At 37.0% G+C, this 20,413-nt stretch overlaps 1 protein-coding gene across 2 annotated transcripts in view; it reads left to right on the plus strand.

Moving 5' to 3' along the window:
• YEATS2 (YEATS domain containing 2) overlaps positions 1-20,413 on the plus strand; it is a 122,292-nt gene that overhangs the window by 16,130 nt on the left and 85,749 nt on the right. For both annotated transcript variants that reach the window (XR_005383794.1, XM_038583513.1), the window contains exons 2-5: positions 9,976-10,093; positions 13,788-13,885; positions 14,800-14,892; positions 18,566-18,811. Coding sequence is in view for 1 of the 2 variants with exons in the window: in XM_038583513.1 (XP_038439441.1) it covers positions 9,994-10,093; positions 13,788-13,885; positions 14,800-14,892; positions 18,566-18,811 (537 nt within the window). In the remaining variant the exon portion in view is untranslated. The remainder of the gene's footprint in view (positions 1-9,975; positions 10,094-13,787; positions 13,886-14,799; positions 14,893-18,565; positions 18,812-20,413) is intronic.

Below are 20,413 nucleotides of genomic sequence, written 5' to 3' on the forward strand. Positions count from 1 at the left end.
GTTAGTACCAGCTTAAAATTAGAACAGAATCTTCTCCTTTTTAGAGTTCCTTTGATCTGAATCTTTCATATAATACAATACTTCAGATTGCTTGTATTGTGGAGTCAGACATGCTACCATTGTGCCACGAGGTCACTAAATTGCTTGTATTGTGATAAAAAGCAAGATTTGGGTGAGAAAATTAGCTGTGTATATTTTCAGTTACCTATGTCAAGGAGATGACAGTTTAATGACTAATCTTTAAATAAAAGGACAAATTTAAATCGACATTGAAATATATTTTGATTTTTTAAAAAAGTTTATTTTTTAGTAATCTCTGCACCCAGTATGGGGCTTGAACTCACAATCCTGAGATCAAGATCATGATTCTTCTGAGCCAGCTGGGGTCTCTTATATTTTGATCTTTTTGATAGGACTTCTTCATGCCAAATGATTTTTCTCAAAATAAAAAAAAGAAAAGAAAAAAATGGATATCAAAATGGATATTTTTTTTCTTATAATACACATTGGGCAGTCTTCGGGAAGCCTTGGATGATGTTGGGGTAAAAGCTGCTATTTTAATTTCCAATATGTAATTTATTAAATGGATTCCTAAAGATTCAACATTAGTCAAATTTAGTGCAAGTCACCTTGCTTCTAGATCTCTAGTTATTTATTGCTGATAAGAAAAGCTTCTAGTTATTTTTCTGTTTTTCTAATACTCTGCTGTACTGGGGTCCTCTGGGTGGCTTGAACGTCTGACTTCAGCTCAGGTCATGATCTCAGTGTCTTGGGATCTAGCTCTGCACTCAGCGGGGTGTCTGCTTCTCCCTTTCCCTCTCTGCCCTTCCTCCTGCTCCTGCATGCGTGCTAGCTCTCTCACCCAAATAAAGAAAGAAAATCTTATAAATCCCATCCAGCGGGTTATATTTTTTATCTGTATTCACAAAAGAAAACTGGTCTGTCATTTTTCTCTACTGATGATTTTGACCACATCTTCATAGGTTTAGATACAGTGCTCTTTTTGTTGATAATTTTAAAAGTCTTATTTTAAATTTCTCTTTGAGTCATGAGTTATTTAGAAAAGTATTTTGTTTTCCATTTCATAGAATGTTCTTGTTAATGATTTCATATTTAGTTTTATTAGGATCAGAGAATGTTTTGTAATAATTATGACTTTATATTCCATCTCATGACTTAATTTTTTTAAAGATTTTACCAAATTATATGACAGAGAGTGAGAGAACACAAGCAGGGGGAACAGGAGAGGGAGAAGCAGGCTCCTCATTGAGCAGGGAGCCGGATGCCAGGCTCTGTCCCATGATCGTGACCTGAGCCAAAGCCAGATGCTTAATTGACTGAGCCACCCAGACACCCTGATTTAATTTTAATGACTTTCTATAGATAATCTTAAACAGTATTGTCTGTTGTGTTCAGACTGATGTGTAGCTATAATTTTTTTAAAAATTTTTGTTACTTTTTAAAAATAGGCTCCACACCCAGTGTGGGACTTGAAGTCACAATCCTGAGTTCAAGAGACATGCCCTGTACCGACTGAGCCAGCTAGGCCCTAGTAGCTGTTAAATCTGGCTTGTAAATTGCATTATCTATACTATTGGTATTTTTGTCTGTTGTTTTCTTCATCTTTTAAATTTCTGAGGTACATGTTCAAATTCCCCTGTAATGATTGTGATTTTCTTAAAATTTCCTTGTATTTTGGTTTATTTTGTACATTTTAACATGTTCGATGTTTATGGCATATCTTTGTGATTGTGTCCTTTATTTATTTTATTTTTTTAAAAATATTTTATTTATTTATTCATGAAAGACACAGACTGAGAGAGAGAGGCAGAGGGAGAAGCAGGCTCCACGCAGGGAGCTGGATGTAGGACTAGATCCCAGGACTCCAGGATCACACCCTGGACCGAAGGCAGGCACCAAACTGCTGAGCCACCCAGGGATCCCCTGATTGTGTCCTTTAATAGTAACATAATCATTATTAAAGTTTATTGGTAAAAAAAAACAAACAAAACAAAACAAAACAAAAAAGTTTATTGGTGTTCAGTTATCCTGTTGGTTACTAATCATGCCATGCCAGTTATCTTTTCATTTGCATGTATCTGTGTATAATAACTTTGCACATCCCAGAGCACCTGGGTGGCTCAGTCCGTTAAGCATCCAACTCTTGATTTCAACTCAGGTCTTGGTCTCAGGGTTGTGAGTTCAAACTCCACGTTGGACTCCACTGTGGAACTTACTTAAAAAAAATTTTTTTTTAAACACAAACTTTGGGGGATCCCTGGGTGGCTCAGCGGTTTAGCGCCTGCCTTTGGCCCAGGGCGCAATCCTGGAGTCCCGGGATCGAGTCCCACGTCAGGCTCCCTGCATGGAGCCTGCTTCTCCCTCTGCCTGTGTCTCTGCCTTTCTCTCTCTCTCTCTCTCTCTCTCTCTCTGTCATGAACAAATAAATAAATAAATCTTTAAAAAATAAAAAATAAAACAATAAACACAAACTTTGCCCATCCCTTTATTTTAAACATTTAGCTATAATACCTTTCAAAATGTAGAAATATCAAATAGATTTGTAAGTATCAGGAGTGATAAAAGTTACCATAAGCTAGTGGTTATGTTCCCTGTGGGTATTTGTATTTTGACACGTATCTGTTATCCCTTCATTTACTTATTCAGCAAATAATGTATTGAGAGTGCCCAGGAACTTTGGAAGGGAAGATAGGGAAAGCTGTGTTGGATAGTATGATTAAGGAAGGCCTTCTTTGACAAGGTAGACATTTGAGCTGGGGTCTAGAAAAGCTAACTTGGGGAAAGTGCATTCCAGGTAGAGGGAACCTTAAGTCCAAAAATCCTAAGGAGAGACACCTGGCTGGCTCAGTTGATAGAATGTGTGATTCTTGATCTTGGAGTTGTGAGTTCAAGCCCTGTGTTGGGCATAGAGCTTACTTAAACAAAACCAAAATCCTAAGGAAAGATTGAGGTGTATTTGAAGAATAGAAAGGACCAATGTGTCTGGATCTTAATGATTAAGGATGATGAGGCAGGCAGGGCTCAATTCATGTAAGATCTTGTGGGTCATGTTAAGGAGTGTGATTTTATTCTTAAGTGTTATGGAAAGTCATTGGCAGATTTTGAGCAGGGGATGACATGATTAGATAAATATCTTAATAGTCCTAATGTAAATTGAAGTGGTTTACATTCAGTGAAATGCACAGATTTTTGTGTACAGTTGGATAAGTTTTCACAGTTGCATATGCCCATGCGATCCACACCCTTAAGATAAATTTTCTCATCCCAAAAAGTTCCTTTGTTCTTCCCAGTCTGTCCTCACCATCAGCACCTGAACTATTATCCTCTTTTCTTTCATTATAGATTGTCTGTTCTAAAACTTCATATAAATGGAATCATTTTTAAAAAATGGAATCATTTATGTATGTGCTTATGTGTCTGGCTTCTTTCACTTTCCAAGATGAGTTTTTTTTTTTTTTTAGATTTATTTGGGAGAGAAAATGTGCGTGTGTGTGGAGGAGGTGAGGAGCAGTCTGTTTTTTGTTTTTGTTTTTAAAGTTTGTTTATTTGTTTATTTATTTATTTATTTGACAGCATGTCCATGTGCCTACTTTCTGGGGGAGAAGCACAGGGAGAGAAGGACAAGCAGGGTCCATGCTGAGTATGGAGCCGATTGGTCATGGGGGTCAGTCAACCTCAGGACCCCAAGATCATGACCTGAGCCAAAATCCAGAGTGGGACTCTTAACTGACTGAGCCACCCAGGTGCCCCTGTAATTGTATTTTTAATTATACAATTTCCTTTTAAAATTATTTTTTTCTTGAGGTTTATTCCAAAGTATAGAACACTACAAAGTATAGATAGAACAAGGTTTTGTTTTGCTTTTGATCTTTAACTTTTTTCAAAAACTCTGACTTGTTTATGTTAATTTGAATGGGTATGATTGGGTACTTTTGCTTTCTTACTTGTAGGGGAAAATTTACTTTTTAGGTTTAAATTGACAGTATTTACTTTTTTTTTTTTTTTAATGTGAGTTCTAGGCCCAGTATGGGGCTGAACTCACAACCCCAGTACCATGAGTCACATGCTCTACTGACTGAGCCAGCCAGGTGCTCTGACGTTTCCTCTTTTTTTTTTTTTAATCCAAATCTGTTTATTGGGATAGTTTCCCACTCACCTTGATTCAGGATGCTTTAGGTGCTGCTTCTATCTGAAGGAGCATCCTTCGGTAAGCCTTGTTTTCCTCCTGTAGACTGGCAAAGGACAGTGGAGCAGCTAACACACAAAACTACCTTTTGTGCATGGCTGAACAGGATGGTGATTTTGTAGCCTCCTGGGCACTTCACACATGTGTGAAGTAGGAGTTAGAGCTCCGCTCTAGGTGCTTCTTCTTGTGCTTTCTCTTCTCTCCTGGGGACAGGTGGAAGAGGTCTTCACTAGGAGATGTTCTTCCTCATGCAGAGGTCATCACTGCCAGGAAGTTGTTTACTTTTTATTTTATTTATACATGTATATATATTTTAAATAGGCTCCACACCCAGTATGAGGCTTGAACTCACAGCCCCAAGGTCAAGAGTCACACACTGCTCTGACTGAGCCAGCCAGGAGCCCCAAGCTGTTTACTTATTATAATGAGTCTGTTTCAGTGACAAAAATTTTAAATTAGAGGAATCAGCATTATACATGTTTCTGAATATGGATTTGGTCCCATAATATGGAAGAAATCCTTTCTCACAGACTAATTATAAGCAGTAATGGATTTTTTTTTTTTGTAGCAGTTCACATTTACCATCTCCATATTGGTTTTATCTGATTCAAAACCTAAAGAGGATTAATAGGACATTTTGTTTCAAAGTTGAATGTAACAATATCTAACAACTGTTCTTATTTCCTTTTCATAAATCTGAAAGTCAGACAAGAATCTGAAGCTTAAGATGACCATGGATCATTTGTTACACATTCCATTCACTTATTAATTACATTATGATGAGAGCATGCCTCAGCAGTTGTTCCCAGCTTTCCTAGCATATACTTGAATGTGGCATGTGTATACTTTAGTGTTTTTGCTAGACCGAAGCAGACATGAATTATTAAAAAATCGCAGTATGGACCTAAATCTTCCTACACCTGTTTATCAGAAGCTCAAATCTATGCCCAAAGTTGACATCAAAGCTTTATTACAAGGCTGCATGAATTATGAATGACCTTGACAGCACAAGTTAACTCATTGGTTTCTTCTTTTTCTATCCCAACCCCTCTACACCCAAATTCTTCTTTTTTTCTCTTCTGTTTCCCTAGTTTTAGAGCAAAAGAGAGTTTTATTTTATCTTTTAAATGAGGGTGAAATAAAATACTCTTTTCTTCAAGGATCCCCAGCCTTCTTGTGGAGGAGCTACTGTTACTCTTGGGAGGTAGGAGGAAAATATTCAGATTATGAAGTCCATGGAATGGATGAGTGAAGGTGATGCTGGATTCACTCATCTTTGCAAATAATCCCATAAGACTCTGGCAAACTGTAGAAGACAGGTGATCACTGAGGAAGTGGTGTTGCGCAGAAACAGATTTGGAGATCTGCTAGAATGTGTCTACTTCTGATTCTAGGTTTATTGGAGAATAGGACGTATGTTTTTTCCCTTCTGCATTAAAGAAGAAGGAATGAGGTATGAGGTTTATTGATTTTTTTTTTTTTTTGGAATGTATTCTTTATGTAATGGCCCAAGATTTTTTCAGATTGTCTAAAACTCGTTGCAGACCAATTGGGGAAGGCAAGACCTGACTCCCCATTTTTTTTTTTAATATTTTAAAAAACATTTTATCCATTTATTTATTTGAGTGAGCATGAGAGAGCACAAGCAGGGGGCGCAACAGAGGGAGAAAGAAAAGCAGTGTCTTTCCAGAGCAGGGAGCCCAAAATAGGGCTTGATCCCAGTACTGCAGGATCATGACCTGAAGCAAAGGCAGACATTTAACCGACTGAGCCACCTGGGCACCCCTTGAAAACTTATTTTATTTTTTATTTTATTAGTATTTTTAGTAAGCTCTATACCAAAGGTGGGACTTGAACTCAAGACCCCGAGATTAAGAGTGACATGTTCTACCAACTGAGCCAGCCAGGTATCCCATTACTCTCATATTTTATAAGCTTTCTTTAGAAACATAAAATAACAGTTGGATTCAGGGCCTCTACAAAAATGAAGACTCATTTATATTCTAAATTAGAGCAGGTACATAATGATGGTGAGGAAACATTAAATGGCTTGGTTCTGGATGTTTATAAATGCTGGAGTTTTTAGAACATTTGAGCTTATTACACAGCAGTTATAGGAAAAAATGATCTCTGAGATCTAGGATTTAAATATGTATCATTATATAATGGGTCTCTCTCCCAGCTGAATCAATTGAGCCTATCTCAGGGTTGGGTAATAGAGCTGGACTAAACCAAGAAACTTTTAAATTGTTATTTCTGTTTTAATGTTGAATAAAAACATTTTTGAGTTAACATTTTTATTAATTTTATTTTAGAACATCTAAATACCTAAGCAAATACGTATTGTGTATTTTTGCCTTTGGTTAGGTAAATAACCTTTAGTGGTAGATGGTAGAACAAAGGTTTGGAAATCAAGGAGCTCTTCTTGTCTGTTCTGTGTCATAGATTAATGTTCTAAGGAACAACATATAAACTACCCTGAGCCTGTCTTATTATCTGTATATTGTATCAGTAGGCCCTCGCTTCTTGTAAGGGAGTCACTAGCCACAGATGGTTACTGAGCCTTTGAAGTGTGGCTGTTCCAAACTGAGATGTGCTCTAAGTGTAAACTATACACTGGATTTTAAAGACTTGGTACAGAGATAAGAATGTAAAATACCCTTTTTTTTTTTTGGTAAAATATCTTATTGCTAATTTGTTCATATTGATTACATTGTTGGAATGATAATATTTTGAGTACATTGGTTAAGTAAAAGTGTTATTAAAATTAATTTCACCCATTTCGTTTGCCCCCCCCCCCTTTAAAAGTAATCTCTACACCCAACGTGGAGTGGAGCTCAAACTCATGACGCTGAGATCAAGAGTCAAAAGCTCTATTGACTGAGCCAGCCAGCTGCCCCCTTTTTTCCTTTTTGAATGTGGCCGCTAGAGAATTTTATTTTATTTTTTAAAAGATTTTATTTAGGGGCACCTGCGCTCAGTCCAGACTCAGTGGTTGAGCATCTGCCTTTGGCTCAGGTCGTGATCCCAGGGTCCTGGGACAGAGTCCCACATCAGACTCCCTGCATGGAGTCTGCTTCTACCTCTGCCTAGGTCTCTGCCTCTCTCTCTCTCTCTCTCTCTCTCTCTCTCTCTGTGTCTCTCATGAGTAAATAAATAAAATCTTTAAAAATAAAAAATGTTTTTAAATTAAAATTTTTAATTTAAATTTAGTTAATTAACATACAATGTAATATTGGTTTCAGTGGTAGAGGTCAGTAATTCATCAGTCCTGTATAATACCCAGTGCTCATTACATCACATGCCCTCCTTAATGTTCATCACCCAGTTACCCCATCTCCCTGCCCTCCCCTTCTTCCCCTCCAGTGACCCTCAGTTTGTTTCTTATGATTAGGAGTCTCTTATGGTTTGTCACCCTCTCTGATTTCATCTTGCTTTATATTTTCCTCTCTTCCCCTATGATCCTGGGTTGTTTCTTAAATTCCACATATGAGTGAGATCATTTGGTAATTGTCTTTCTCTCATTCTTTCATTTAGCATATCCCCTAGTTCCATCCATATTGTTTCAAATAGCAAGATTTCTTTTTCTTTTTTGATGGCTGAGTAGTAGTCCATTGTATGTATTGTATGCTAATAGTCCACCATATCTTCTTATCCATGCATCTATTGATGGACATCTGGGGTCTTTCCATAGTTTGGCTATTCTGGAAATTGCTGCTATGAACATTGGGGTGCAGATACCCCTTCGGATCACTACGTTTGTATCTTGAGGCAAATACCCAGTAGTGCAGTTACTGGGTCGTAGGGTAACTCTATTTTCAACTTTTTGAGGAATTTCCAGATGTTTAGAGTGGCTGCACCAGTTTGCATTCCCATCAACAGTGTAAGAGGGTTCCCCTTTCTCCACATCCTCGCCAACATCTGTTGTTTCCTGACTCGTTCATTTTAGCCATTCTGACTGGTGTGAAGTGATACCTCATGGTGGTTTTGATTTGTATTTCCCTGATGGCGAGTGATGTTGAGCATTTTTTCATGTGTCTGTTGGCTATTTATATGTCTTCTTTGGAAAAATGTTTATGTCTTCTGCCCATTTTCTTGATTGAATTATTTTTCCTTTGGGTGTTGAGTTCTATAACTTCTTTATAAGTTTTGGATACTCGCCCTTTATCTGAGGTGTCATTTGCAATTATCTCCTCCCTTTCTGTAGGTTGTCTTTTGGTTTTGTTGACTATTTCCTTTGCTGTGCAAAAGCTTTTTATCATGATGAAGTCCCAGTAGTTAATTTTTGCCTTTGTTTCCCTTGCCTTTGGAGACATGTTGCTAGAGAATTTTAAATTCCATACTGGGCTCACGTTATATATCTTTTGGATGGTGCTGGTTTGGGCAGCATTTCTTTCTTTCTTTTTTTTTTTTTAATTTTTATTTATTTATGATAGTCACAGAGAGAGAGAGAGAGAGAGAGAGAGGCAGAGACATAGGCAGAGGGAGAAGCAGGCTCCATGCACCGGGAGCCCGACGTGGGATTCGATCCCAGGTCTCCAGGATCGCGCCCTAGGCCAAAGGCAGGCGCTAAACCGCTGCGCCACCCAGGGATCCCTGGGCAGCATTTCCTAAGCTAACTCATGAAATATTAATAAGTGCTCCATGAAACGTAGTTTGGAAGAGCAACAGTGTCCAGTAGAACTCTTTTGCAGTGATATAAATGTTCTGTATCTGCATTGTCCAATATAGTATAGCTACTAGCTACTGATGGCTGTTGAACACTTGAAATGTGGCTAGTCCTGAAATGAGAAAAATTGAAATGTACCAGAAAGTAAGTGAATTTTGAATTTATTTTTTTATTTAAAAAAAAATTAATTAACTTTAAATAGCCACATATGGGTAGTTAATGTATTGGGACAGTGCTGATCTAGAAGATTTATGGGATTGTTTTGTTTTGTTTTGTTTTGCAGACCTGTATACATAGGATTTGTTTACTATATTGCAAACTTGCTTAATGTATCTATAGGTATGGGTTTTTTATGAGTAATGATAAGTGATCAGTAGCAATAATATTTATTGAGTACCTGTTATATAGTAGGCACTGTGTAAGTACCAGAAAGAAGATTTTATGATAAATTTTTTATTAAGAGCTTAACTATATATATTACTCATGTTTTGTAATATGCTGGTTGCATTGTGAATTCCAAAGTGCTATTTGGGCTTTACCATGTTTTCATCAAAGTCTAGTTTCTTTCCTTTCCTTTTGAGTGCCCTTCTGTGAAAGCCTGGCTTCTTTTGAAAAGTTTAAGCAATGTGCTGACTTGTTAAAAGATTTTCTCTTGAAAGGGAAACCTACACTTTATGACAGATGATGCTGATTTTGTTTTTAGTAAACTTTTTTTTTTTTTTAAGATTTGAGAGAGAGCATGCATGCCTGTGTATGCAGGCATGGGGGGAGGGGATTGGAATAACAGTGGGAGAGGGAGAGCGAGAACTTCAAGCTGTCTCTCTCTCTTCTCAGCCCGATGCTGGGCTCAGTCTCATGATCCTGAGATCATGACTGGAGCTGAAATCAAGAGTTGGATGCTTAACCAACTGAGCCACCCAGGTGCTCCTGTTTATAGTAAACTTTTGAAGTTAGGTTTTTGATTTTAACAAGGGTATGTACATGTTTATACAGAGACTTAAGAGTATCAGTATTGTGTAATATTTTTCCCTTTGTTTTTGTGTGCACATATATTTATTCATACTAGCATCAAGCAGTGTTATTTATTATTACTTCACAGTGAAGAACGAATGTCATCATGTCTGGAATCAAGCGAACAATCAAAGAAACTGACCCTGATTATGAGGATGTATCTGTGGCTCTTCCAAATAAGCGGCATAAAGCAATTGAGAATTCAGGTAAAAATTCACCTGCTTTAGGAAATTATTTATTTTTTTGAGGTATGCTTTCCTATAAGATTTACAGGAACTAAAACAAAATGTATTTCTCCTGTTTCGTATAATTTGAAGAGGGATTAATTAAGTGGTCTGTCAATAGCAATACACCCTGTGTGTTGAAAAAGGCCAGGAAGACAATCATGTAGACAGTGAAAGTGTCAATAATGAGACTGGCTGTAAGTTTTAGCTATCATTGTATGTGAGGCATAACCATAAAATCTTAGAATATGTATGCTGCAGTGTGGTAGATGATAATGGGTGGTATATGGATTAAGGTTTTTTTATTGTAATAGTTGTATATTATTTTAATGTCTGTTGGAAAAATGATCTTATAAGTTTTGTAGTTGCATGACTTGTTACATAGGATAAGGCTAAAATTATTTTAAAATATTATGTTAATTAGATGTTTCATATGATTCTCAGATGTGGTGTAGGTAACTTAACGATGGCATATGAGTGATACAAATTTGGGAATTACTGATGTAGTTTAACCTCTGCACTTAGGTGCTAGTAGTTTAGGCTCAGAGACATTAAATTACTTGCCCAAGATCATGTAATTAATTAGTTGAAGAGCAAATCATCAACTATGTGTCTGTAGCAACCCAGAATATTTTAAGCTATCTCAAAAAAAGTTGCTAAATTTGAGTTTTTAAAACAAATTATTGCTGAAATTCATTACTATTTATTTAAATAATCAATGTAAGTTAATAAAACTGGTAAAGAAGGCATCCAAGTCATAAAGTGCTGTAGCTCCACAAAGATTAGTGCCCCTAGAGTTGAGGTGGTGAAACAAAAATCCTTTCTCTAAGTGCAGTCAAGACATACATAACCTCCAAAAGTCTTTGTGGAGCAAAAATTATCAAAGTCTAGTTTCTTTCCTTTCCTTAAATTTCCTTTCCTTTCCTTGAATTGAATTTCAAGTAATGAAAACATTTCACTGCAACCTTTCCCCTTATTCAGTTATAATTCTATTTTTAAGGAAATTATTTCCTTTCAATAAGCCAAATAAATATGAAACTTATATCCTTTACTCCTCAAATGCATCATATGCCATAACTTTTTTAATAAAAATAAGAGTAGGGAAAACTGTTTTAGTAAACATCATAATTTCTGTTAAAATCCCAGATAGTCTGCCTAAGCAGGGACAGTTTTTCCTACTGAGGAACAATTTGCTCTTCCTCTTGATGTCCATACTGTGCCTGCCTAATCCCAAACCATATTTTATTTTTCAGAGTTTTGCTCAAAGTAGATTTGGTAGGATGCTTCTTTTTGCTTATTTTTGTTTTGTTTGTTGGTTTTGTTTTTATTCATTCCATGAAAGATTTAATTTAGAAAAGTTTCTTTCTGAGGAGCTTATGACAAAACCACCTTCAGTGATGACAGTCTCTGACTTCATTCTCCCCTAAGAGTATCTGCTGGTTTCTACAGACAAGGATATATATAGTTATAGTAGAAAATGCTCTTTTTTTCATAATGACACAAGTCAGTCATTTCCATTCATGCAGACATATCCACAAGAATGCTCACTTATATCATTATTGGTTTGAAGTTGCCAGTTTAATGACCTATGTTTTGCAGGGAGAGAGTGACATGGTATCAAGGGGTCCAAATTTTCTCTGCAATTTTTCATATACTCCGAAGCATGAGTGAACATCATTTTTTTCATATTATACAGAATCATTTTTACAAAATTCCAAGTTTTTCTTTTTTAAAGATTTTATTTTTAAGTAATCTCTACACCCAATGTGGGGCTTGAATTTACAACCCCAGGATCAAGAGTCACATGCTGTACTGACTGAGCCAGCCAGGTGCCCCCAAATCCCAGGTTTTTCAAACAATCATTTGGCTCCCTTGTATCTGATATTTTAAACTCTGAGTTGCATATTACTTTGAGTCATTGTCATCTGAATTCTATCACCTTTACAGCATTCTTTTCTTTTTTTTTTTGTTTCAAGTTTTTTTTTTTTTTTTTTTCAAGTTTTTTTTTTTAAAGCTATATTTGTTTGAGAGAGAAGGGTGAGAGTATGACAGGGGGTAAGGGGAGAAGGAGAGAATCTCAAGCAGACACCATGATACTGGGCTATATATCTCATGCACCTTAAGATCATGACCTGAACTGAAACCAAGAGTCAGACACTTACCTGACTGTGCCACCTGGGTACCCCCTCTTGAGTTTTTATTTAAATTCTAGTTAATGTATAGTATAATATTACTTTCAAGAGTAGAGGCTTTTTTTTTTTTTTTTTTTTTTGTAAAGAGAGAATGGACAGCAAGGGGCAGAGAGAGAGAGAGAGAGAGAGAATCCCAAGCAGGCTCCACACCCAGAGTGGAGCCTGATGCAGAGTCTGATGTGGGGCCTAATCTCATGACCTTGAGATCATGACTTGAATCAAAATCAAGAGTCAGATGCATAACCAACTGAGCCATCCAGGCGGCCCAGAAGCATTTTCTTTACCTTTGAATTCTTTTTTTGGTCACTGTTTTATGTAGTTGTGATCAGGAACTGAATTGCTTGCTAGATCCTTTTCTACAGAGGGAAGCTTGTTGCCTTCTTACAAACTGCTCTTATGTCACAGACTACCTCTCCTCTAGCTAACTCTTCTATTTTCTTTGTCTTTGGGACTATGGTTTTTCACAGGTCACCAAATACTTCTCTCAGAATCTTAATGGATTTCTTTTTCTTATACAGTAATTTTATTTTGGTGTAATTCCAAACAAAAATTGCAAGGATACTTGTATGTCTTTTATCCAGATTAATTTGCCAGTTGTTTATATTTTTGCCTCATTGATTTATCAGTCTTTTTACCCACCCCCAAATACACATACTCTGAGATGCGTCTGTGCATGCAGGTATATATGCATATCATTCTTTTTAAATCATTGGATAATAAATTGGAAACCTGTAAATGTAGGTGTATTTCTTAAGGAGATTCTCTTATGGTAATCACAGTACTATTATCAGAAGCAGGAATTTTAACATTCATCCATTACATTATGTAACATCCAGTCCATATTCAGGTGTTACCAGTTTCTCAGTATTGTGTAAATATTTTACCTTCTCTAGGATCCAGTCCAGGATCACACATGGCATTTTGTTGTCATCTCTTTAGTCTCTTTTTTTTTTTTTAATATATTTTTTTAAATTTTTATTTATGATAGTCATATCACAGAGAGAGAGAGAGAGAGAGAGAGGCAGAGGGAGAAGCAGGCTCCATGCACCGGGAGCCCGACGTGGGATTCGATCCCGGGTCTCCAGGATCGCGCCCTGGGCCAAAGGCAGGCGCTAAACCGCTGCGCCACCCAGGGATCCCCTCTTTAGTCTCTTTTAATCTCAACCTTTCTACCTTTCTTGACTCTAATGTGTGAAGCATGTAAAGCCAGTTATTTTGCAGAATGTCCTTCAGTTTAGGTTTCTTTGATGTTCCCTGTAATTAGATTTAGGATTTTGGCCAGAATGCCTTTGAGTGATGCATGTCAGAAAACACAGGAAGTCAGTTTGCCTCCATATTAATGATGTTAACTTTTCATTATTGGTTGAAGTGACGGCCACTAAGTTTATCTACATAGAAGTTATCCTGAGTTTCTTCTATTGCATACTGACTTAAGACAGTCACTGATTAATTAGACCTTGGATTATTTTATGTTCTTTGTGCAGCTCGAGATGCTGCTGTGCAGAAGATCGAGACTATTATCAAGGAACAATTTGCACTTGAAATGAAGAATAAGGAACATGAAATTGAAGTCATTGACCAGGTATAATGGTGATAAAAAAAACAAGAGGTGCCTGGGTGGCTCAGTTGGTTAAGCTTCTGTCTTTGGCTCAGGTCTTGATCCCAGGGTCCTGAGATTGAGCCCCACTTTGGGCTCTCTATTCATCAAAGGGCCTGCTTCTCTCTCCCTCTGCCACTCCCTCTGCTTGTGCTCTCTCCCTCCTTCTCTCTCTCTGTCACATAAATAAAATCTTTAAAACAACAATAACAAACCTGTTACAAAAAAAAAAAAATCTGTTGAGGTAGAATGTTGATTTTCATCTTTGCTGTTCTTTCTTTCAAGATTTACTTATTAGGGAGAGAGAGTGCATGGGAGCAGCAGGGAGGGGCAGAGGGAGAGGGAGAAGCAGACTCATCACTGAGCAGGGAGCCAGATGCAGACGTGGGGCTCAGTTCCAGGACCCTGAGATTATGACCTGAGCCAAAATCAAGAGTCAGATGCTTAACTGGCTGAGCCACCCAGGCACAATCCCCCTTCCTGTTCTTTTAAAAAGAGTGTTCTCATTTTGGAAAAAAGCATATGCCTTTTTTTTTTTCCTATAAATGAAATTGCAGAAAAATATAATGAAAAAAATTACTTGAAATTCCATCCTATAAGGTAATACCTTTTTGCTCTCTGCTCAATATTTTTGTGGACATTTCTCAGTGATTATGTATACATATACATAAATATTACATATTAACTTGTCTATATTTGTAAACATTGGCTTTTGTCATTCTTTTAAAAAGTCTTTTGCCCATTTGATAGGTGGAAATAGTCATTTTTGTTTGCCTTTCTTTGATTATTAGAGAATTGAGCTTTCAGTCCTTTGTATTTCTTATTTTATTAACTTTTTTATAGTTTATCTCTTATGTCATTTCTATTTTTTAAAGTAACAGGTTAACATTTGTTTTTAGCGACTGATTGAGGCAAGAAGGATGATGGATAAACTTCGTGCCTGCATTGTTGCAAACTATTATGCTTCTGCAGGACTTCTAAAAGTTTCTGAGGTAAGTTTTCCTCATATACAGTCATTTCTGGCTATCCATATTTGTTGTGTGAAGGGGAAATTAGTGTTGATGTGAAATTCCTGCTTTTGAAATGTTCTTATATTGACCTTTGGAATTCAAGAAGCCTAGCGTACGTACCTTCTTGGAAAATACATAAACTGTCAGTAATCCTAAGTATCATTTTTTCCTTTATTTATTTTTTATTTTTTTACTTAGAGAAAAAGCACATGTGCCTGGGATTGGGGAGGGGGCAGAGGGAGAAAGAGAGCAAGAATCTTACGCAGGCTCCATGTCCAGCTTGGATGCTGATACAGTGCTTGATCTCATGACCCTGAGATCATAACCTGAGCTGAGATCAGGAGTCGTACACTTAACCAACTGAGCTGCCGGGCACCCCTACATTTTTTCCTTGATATTAAATCCTTCTCCAGCTAATATTTAGCACTGTTGCTAGGCTTTATAGATATAAAGTTGAGTGAGACCCTATTCTAACTTGCCTTTTTCTTCATTTGATTATGGTCGGCTTGGAGTAAGTTATAGATAGATTTTCCTAGTGAACAGCAATTTGTAGTTTCAGTAGATACACCCTATTCAGGAAACCCTGATTTTTCCCTCAATTTTTATGAAAAATTTCAAATACACAGAAAAGATGAAATAAGCACCCATTTATGCATCACTTAGATTCACTATTTTAATGTTTTGTCATCTTTGCTTTATCCATCTTATTTTTTTTTTTTTTTTAATTTTTTTTTTAAATTTATTTATGATAGTCACAGAGAGAGAGAGAGAGAGGCGCAGAGACACAGGCAGAGGGAGAAGCAGGCTCCATGCACCGGGAGCCCGATGTGGGATTCGATCCCGGGTCTCCAGGATCGCGCCCTGGGCCAAAGGCAGGTGCCAAACCGCTGCGCCACCCAGGGATCCCTCCATCTTATTTTTCTGTAAAATATTTGAAAATAAGTTCCAGGCATCATGACACCTCACCCCTAAGTACTCAAATCATGTATTTCCTACAGGATATTCTTCTGTGACTTTTTTTTTTTTTTTTTTTTTTTAAGATTTTATTTATTCATGAGAGAGGCAGAGAGAGAGAGAGAGAGGCAGACACACAGGCAGAGGGAGAAGCAGGTTCCATGCAGAGAGCCCAATGTGGGACTCGATTCTGAGATCCCAGGATCATGCCCTGGGCTGAAGGCAGGCGCTAAACTGCTGAGCCACCCAGGGATCTCCTTCTGTGACTTCTTGATATTATTTGATAACCATTCCATATTCAGATTTTCCTAGTCATCCTCAAAATATTTTTTAAACCTGATTTTTTGACATAGGATCTAATCAAGGTTCATGGGCTACATTTGGTGGTTTTGTTTCTCTAGACTCATTTTATCTGATCACCTCCCCCCCCCCCCCCCCCCCCCCCCCCGATAATGTGGACTTATTTAAAGAGATCCGGCCAGACTATCCCACACTTTGGGTTTATTTTTTTTCCTTGGGTTAGTCCCTCATTCCCTCTATTTTTCTGTAAACTGGTAGTTGGGTATAAAGATTTGGTTAAAATTAGAGGGTTTTGGCAATAATACTTCATAGGTGATGCTGTATATCTTATTGTATCAAATCAGGAGACCTAGTAATCAGGTTGTCCTACTGTTTGGGATATTAAGTGTAATCACTTAATGTGATTGCTACTGGATCGCTCCAATTATAAAGGAATGTCATTAGAGTTGAACTGAAACAGAAGTGTTTCTTCTTGTTTGAGATTTTGATAATTTCAGCATATAACTTTTGTTCATTTTTCATTCAGTTAGAATGGTGGCAGGGCTGGGGAAGGTGTGATGTCATACTGGTTTACATTGTTCCCTGTGGTTTTTATGGATAAGAAGTACTGTGTTTTGGCTTTCATGTCATCCTATATTGCTTGAGGGTACCTGGCATTGGAGATACTCCCATGTTGTCTTAGAGAAATCTGGAGCATTATTTGAATTTAATCTTAGAGGATAGATGGTTGTTTCTTCTACCACAGGAGTTTCCATAATACATACTAGTCTTGAACTATTTTTTAGAGCTACTGTAACAAATTACCACAAGCTTCGTGGCTTAAAACAAGAGGAATTTATTATCTCATGATTCTGGAGGCTAACAGTCCAAAATCAAGGTGTTACTGGACGATGTTCTCTCTGAAGGCCCTAGGGAAGGATCCTTCATCACCTTCTCCTACCTTCTGGTAGTTACTGGCAAACCTTAGCATTCCTTGGCTTGTGGCTACATCAGTCCAGTTTTTGCCTCTATCTTCACATGGATGTTTTCCCTCTTAAGTGTCGCCACAGTTTCTCTCTCTCCACATTTCCCTCTTATTAGTAAGCCCTAATCCAGTATGACATCACCTTAACTTGATTGTATCTGCAAAGACTCTATTTCCAGATAAAGTCACATTCACAGGTTCAGGGTGGATATGAATTTTTGGAAGACAACTCTTCACCCAGGGTAGATTTTAGTGTCATCTGTTACGTGGCTTGCTATCAGATTCAACAAGATGGATATTACAGGCTAGCAACTGTATGACGTGGGACTTGTAGCAACTCTGTTTGTAGAGCTGGTTGTCCATTTAATGTTTTGTTGTTGTTGTTTTAAGATTTACTTATTTATTTATTTGAAAATGAGAGCACAGCAGGGATTGGGGAGCAGAAAGAGAGGAACTTAAGAGAGAGGAACTTGAGCCGACTCTGCTTTGAGTGGGAGCCCGGCATAGGGCTTGATCTCATGACCTGAGCTGAAGCCAAGAGTTAGATGCTTAAATGATTGTGCCATGAGGCAACACCCTCCCCCCACCTTTTTTTTAAGTGATTAGCAGTTCTGAACTGTGTTATTTGGTAGTCTAGAAGTAGACTGATATTTTTTTCCTGTTATATTTTGATTAGTGTTTATTCAAGGATATTGAGGTGTAGTTTTGTCTATTATGGTCTACTATTTAATTTTTTAATTTTCTGTAACAAAATACATCACAGCTCTAGAAAATAACCTTTATTATTGAGATTCAATAATTTTGTTACTTTGAAATACTAGTTTCTGGCTCCTTTCTTCTCACTAAATTATGTTAATTGCACAGTTTTTAAAAGCTGGGCTTCCTGGGAACTGTAGAGTGTATCTCATTATAAGAGAATACACTGTATTTTGTATCCAAGTAACAAGATACACAAAAATACTCCAGGCTTCAGTACTGGACTGATGACAAGCTTCATATGTAAGTATTAATCGTTTTAAAGCATTCTGTACTACATTTTGTGGGAGCCATTTTACCATATACATTTTTTAAAATCTTTGTATCTTTTATGGTAACATTTTATTTAGAGCAATTGATGTGTTAAAGCAGTGTGAGGCTTATTTTTTTAAAAGTCAAATCTTACTTTCCATAATTTATGTTTACCTTTATTTTATATTTCGTTTCAGAGAACTTGCACCTTTTAGTGTTAAGACCTCCACATAATTATCACTTTCTACCTTTTGTTTGGTTTGGCTCAGATTACATTAACGGATTTGGACTTCATTTTGTGGTTGTGGGGAGATTTTGAAGAATTTTAAGCATGATCCCTAAATAGATAAGGGTTATGGAAAATTAAAATTTTACCTACTTTTAATGGATTTGATTAAAAGTTTGTTTTGCTTGCTTTCATTTTTGCAGGGATCAAAGACTTATGATACAATGGTTTTTAATCATCCTGCTATCAAGAAATTTTTGGAGTCCCCATCTAGGTCATCGTCTCCTGCCAATCAGAGATCAGAGACACCATCAGCCAATCATTCAGAAAGTGATTCTTTATCTCAACATAATGACTTCTTATCTGATAAAGACAATAATAGCAATATGGATATAGAAGAAAGACTCTCAAACAACGTGGACCAGAGACCAAGCCGAAATACTGGAAGGGTATAGTTTGATGGGTGGGAGGGAGACGAGAAGGGAACTAGTATTTATTAAGTATGTACATGTTATTCCATTTCACCTTCATAGGAGCCCTAAGAAATAAGTTAGTTATATCCCTTTTGGAGATGGGCTTTATGTTGCATTTGTCCACAAATATCAGAACTGAGAATTAAACTGAGTCAGAACTGTGCCCTGCACAACTCCTAGAGGCCATCCACATTGATAGAAAAACCTTGAGGAATTGGCAATTCTGTGACCTTATCCAAGGTCTTTCCATTTTGTCATGTTTGTTCTCTCTTCAGCATTTTGCCTTGTGAGACTTTAATGCTTTAATAACTGGGGGAAACTTGACAAGTAATAAATAAAAATGAAAACCATTTATTCCTCTTTGATCCTGCCAGATTCTCATTTGAATTCCCATCTCAAGCTGCTCTGAACTTCTTGGTATAATATTTGGCTGTAGGGCAGCCTGGGTGGCTCAGCGGTTTAGTGCCACCTTTAGCCCAGGGCGTGATCCTGGAGACCCGGGATCGAGTCCCACATCAGGCTCCCTGCATGGAGCCTGCTTCTCCTTCTGCCCCTCTCTCGAATAAATAAATAAAATATTAAAAAAAAATAATATTTGGCTGTAGAGCCCTTGTTGGATGATTTTTCTCAGCCAGGTGTTCTATGATAGAGGAAATCTTCAGGTTGTTTTTCACATATTCAGACATCAAGGATTTTATTTATTTTGATAAAAATCAATTTAAGAAATTTTCTTTTTATAAATTCACATGTGTTCATTTTTTAAAAATTTAAACTACAAGAAAGTAAAAAAGAATAGAAAAGTCATAATGTCATCACCCAAAAATGAAAACTCTTATTAATGTTTGGATTTATTTGTTTCTTACCAGTACTATTTCTGGGCAAATACTGCATGGTTTTTTGGGGTGGGGGGTTCTGTTTATTTTTTTAAAGGTTTTAGTTTTAAGTAATACCTGCACCCAATGTGGGGCTCAAACTTTACAACCTTGAGATCAGGAGGTCACGTGTTTTACTGACTAAGCCAGCCAGGCACCTGTATTTTGATTCTGTTTAATTAAAAAGAATTTAGGTGATACAGGTTATAGGATTTTGAAATTTACCATCATGTATGTAATATACATGTTCATGTTTATGTAACAAATATTTAGTACTTACTATGGTGCACTTCTCTGAGAACTGTATGAAACAATCATGTGAGGCAGGTACTATTATCCTTATTTTATTTTTTATTTTGTTTTTAAGAGAGAATGGAGGGAAGGGGCAGAGGGAGAGAGAGAGAATCTCAAGCAGGCTCCACACTGTAGAACCTGATGTGGGGCTTGATCTCACAACCCTGAGATCATGACCTGAGCTGAAATCAGGAGTGGATGCTTAACTGACTGACCCTCCCAGGCACCCCTAGGGTTTTTAAACATTTTTATTTTTATTATTTATTTATTTATTTATTTATTTATTTATTTATTTATTTATTTATTTATTTATTTAAACATTTTTAAAGTAGTCTCTACACCCAATGTGGGACTGGAACACACAACTCACAATCCCTAGGTCAAGAGTCACGTGCTCCACCAACTGAGCCAG

This window comes from Canis lupus, chromosome 34 (assembly GCF_011100685.1).
Source record: "Canis lupus familiaris isolate Mischka breed German Shepherd chromosome 34, alternate assembly UU_Cfam_GSD_1.0, whole genome shotgun sequence".
Classification (NCBI taxonomy): Eukaryota; Metazoa; Chordata; class Mammalia; order Carnivora; family Canidae; genus Canis; species Canis lupus.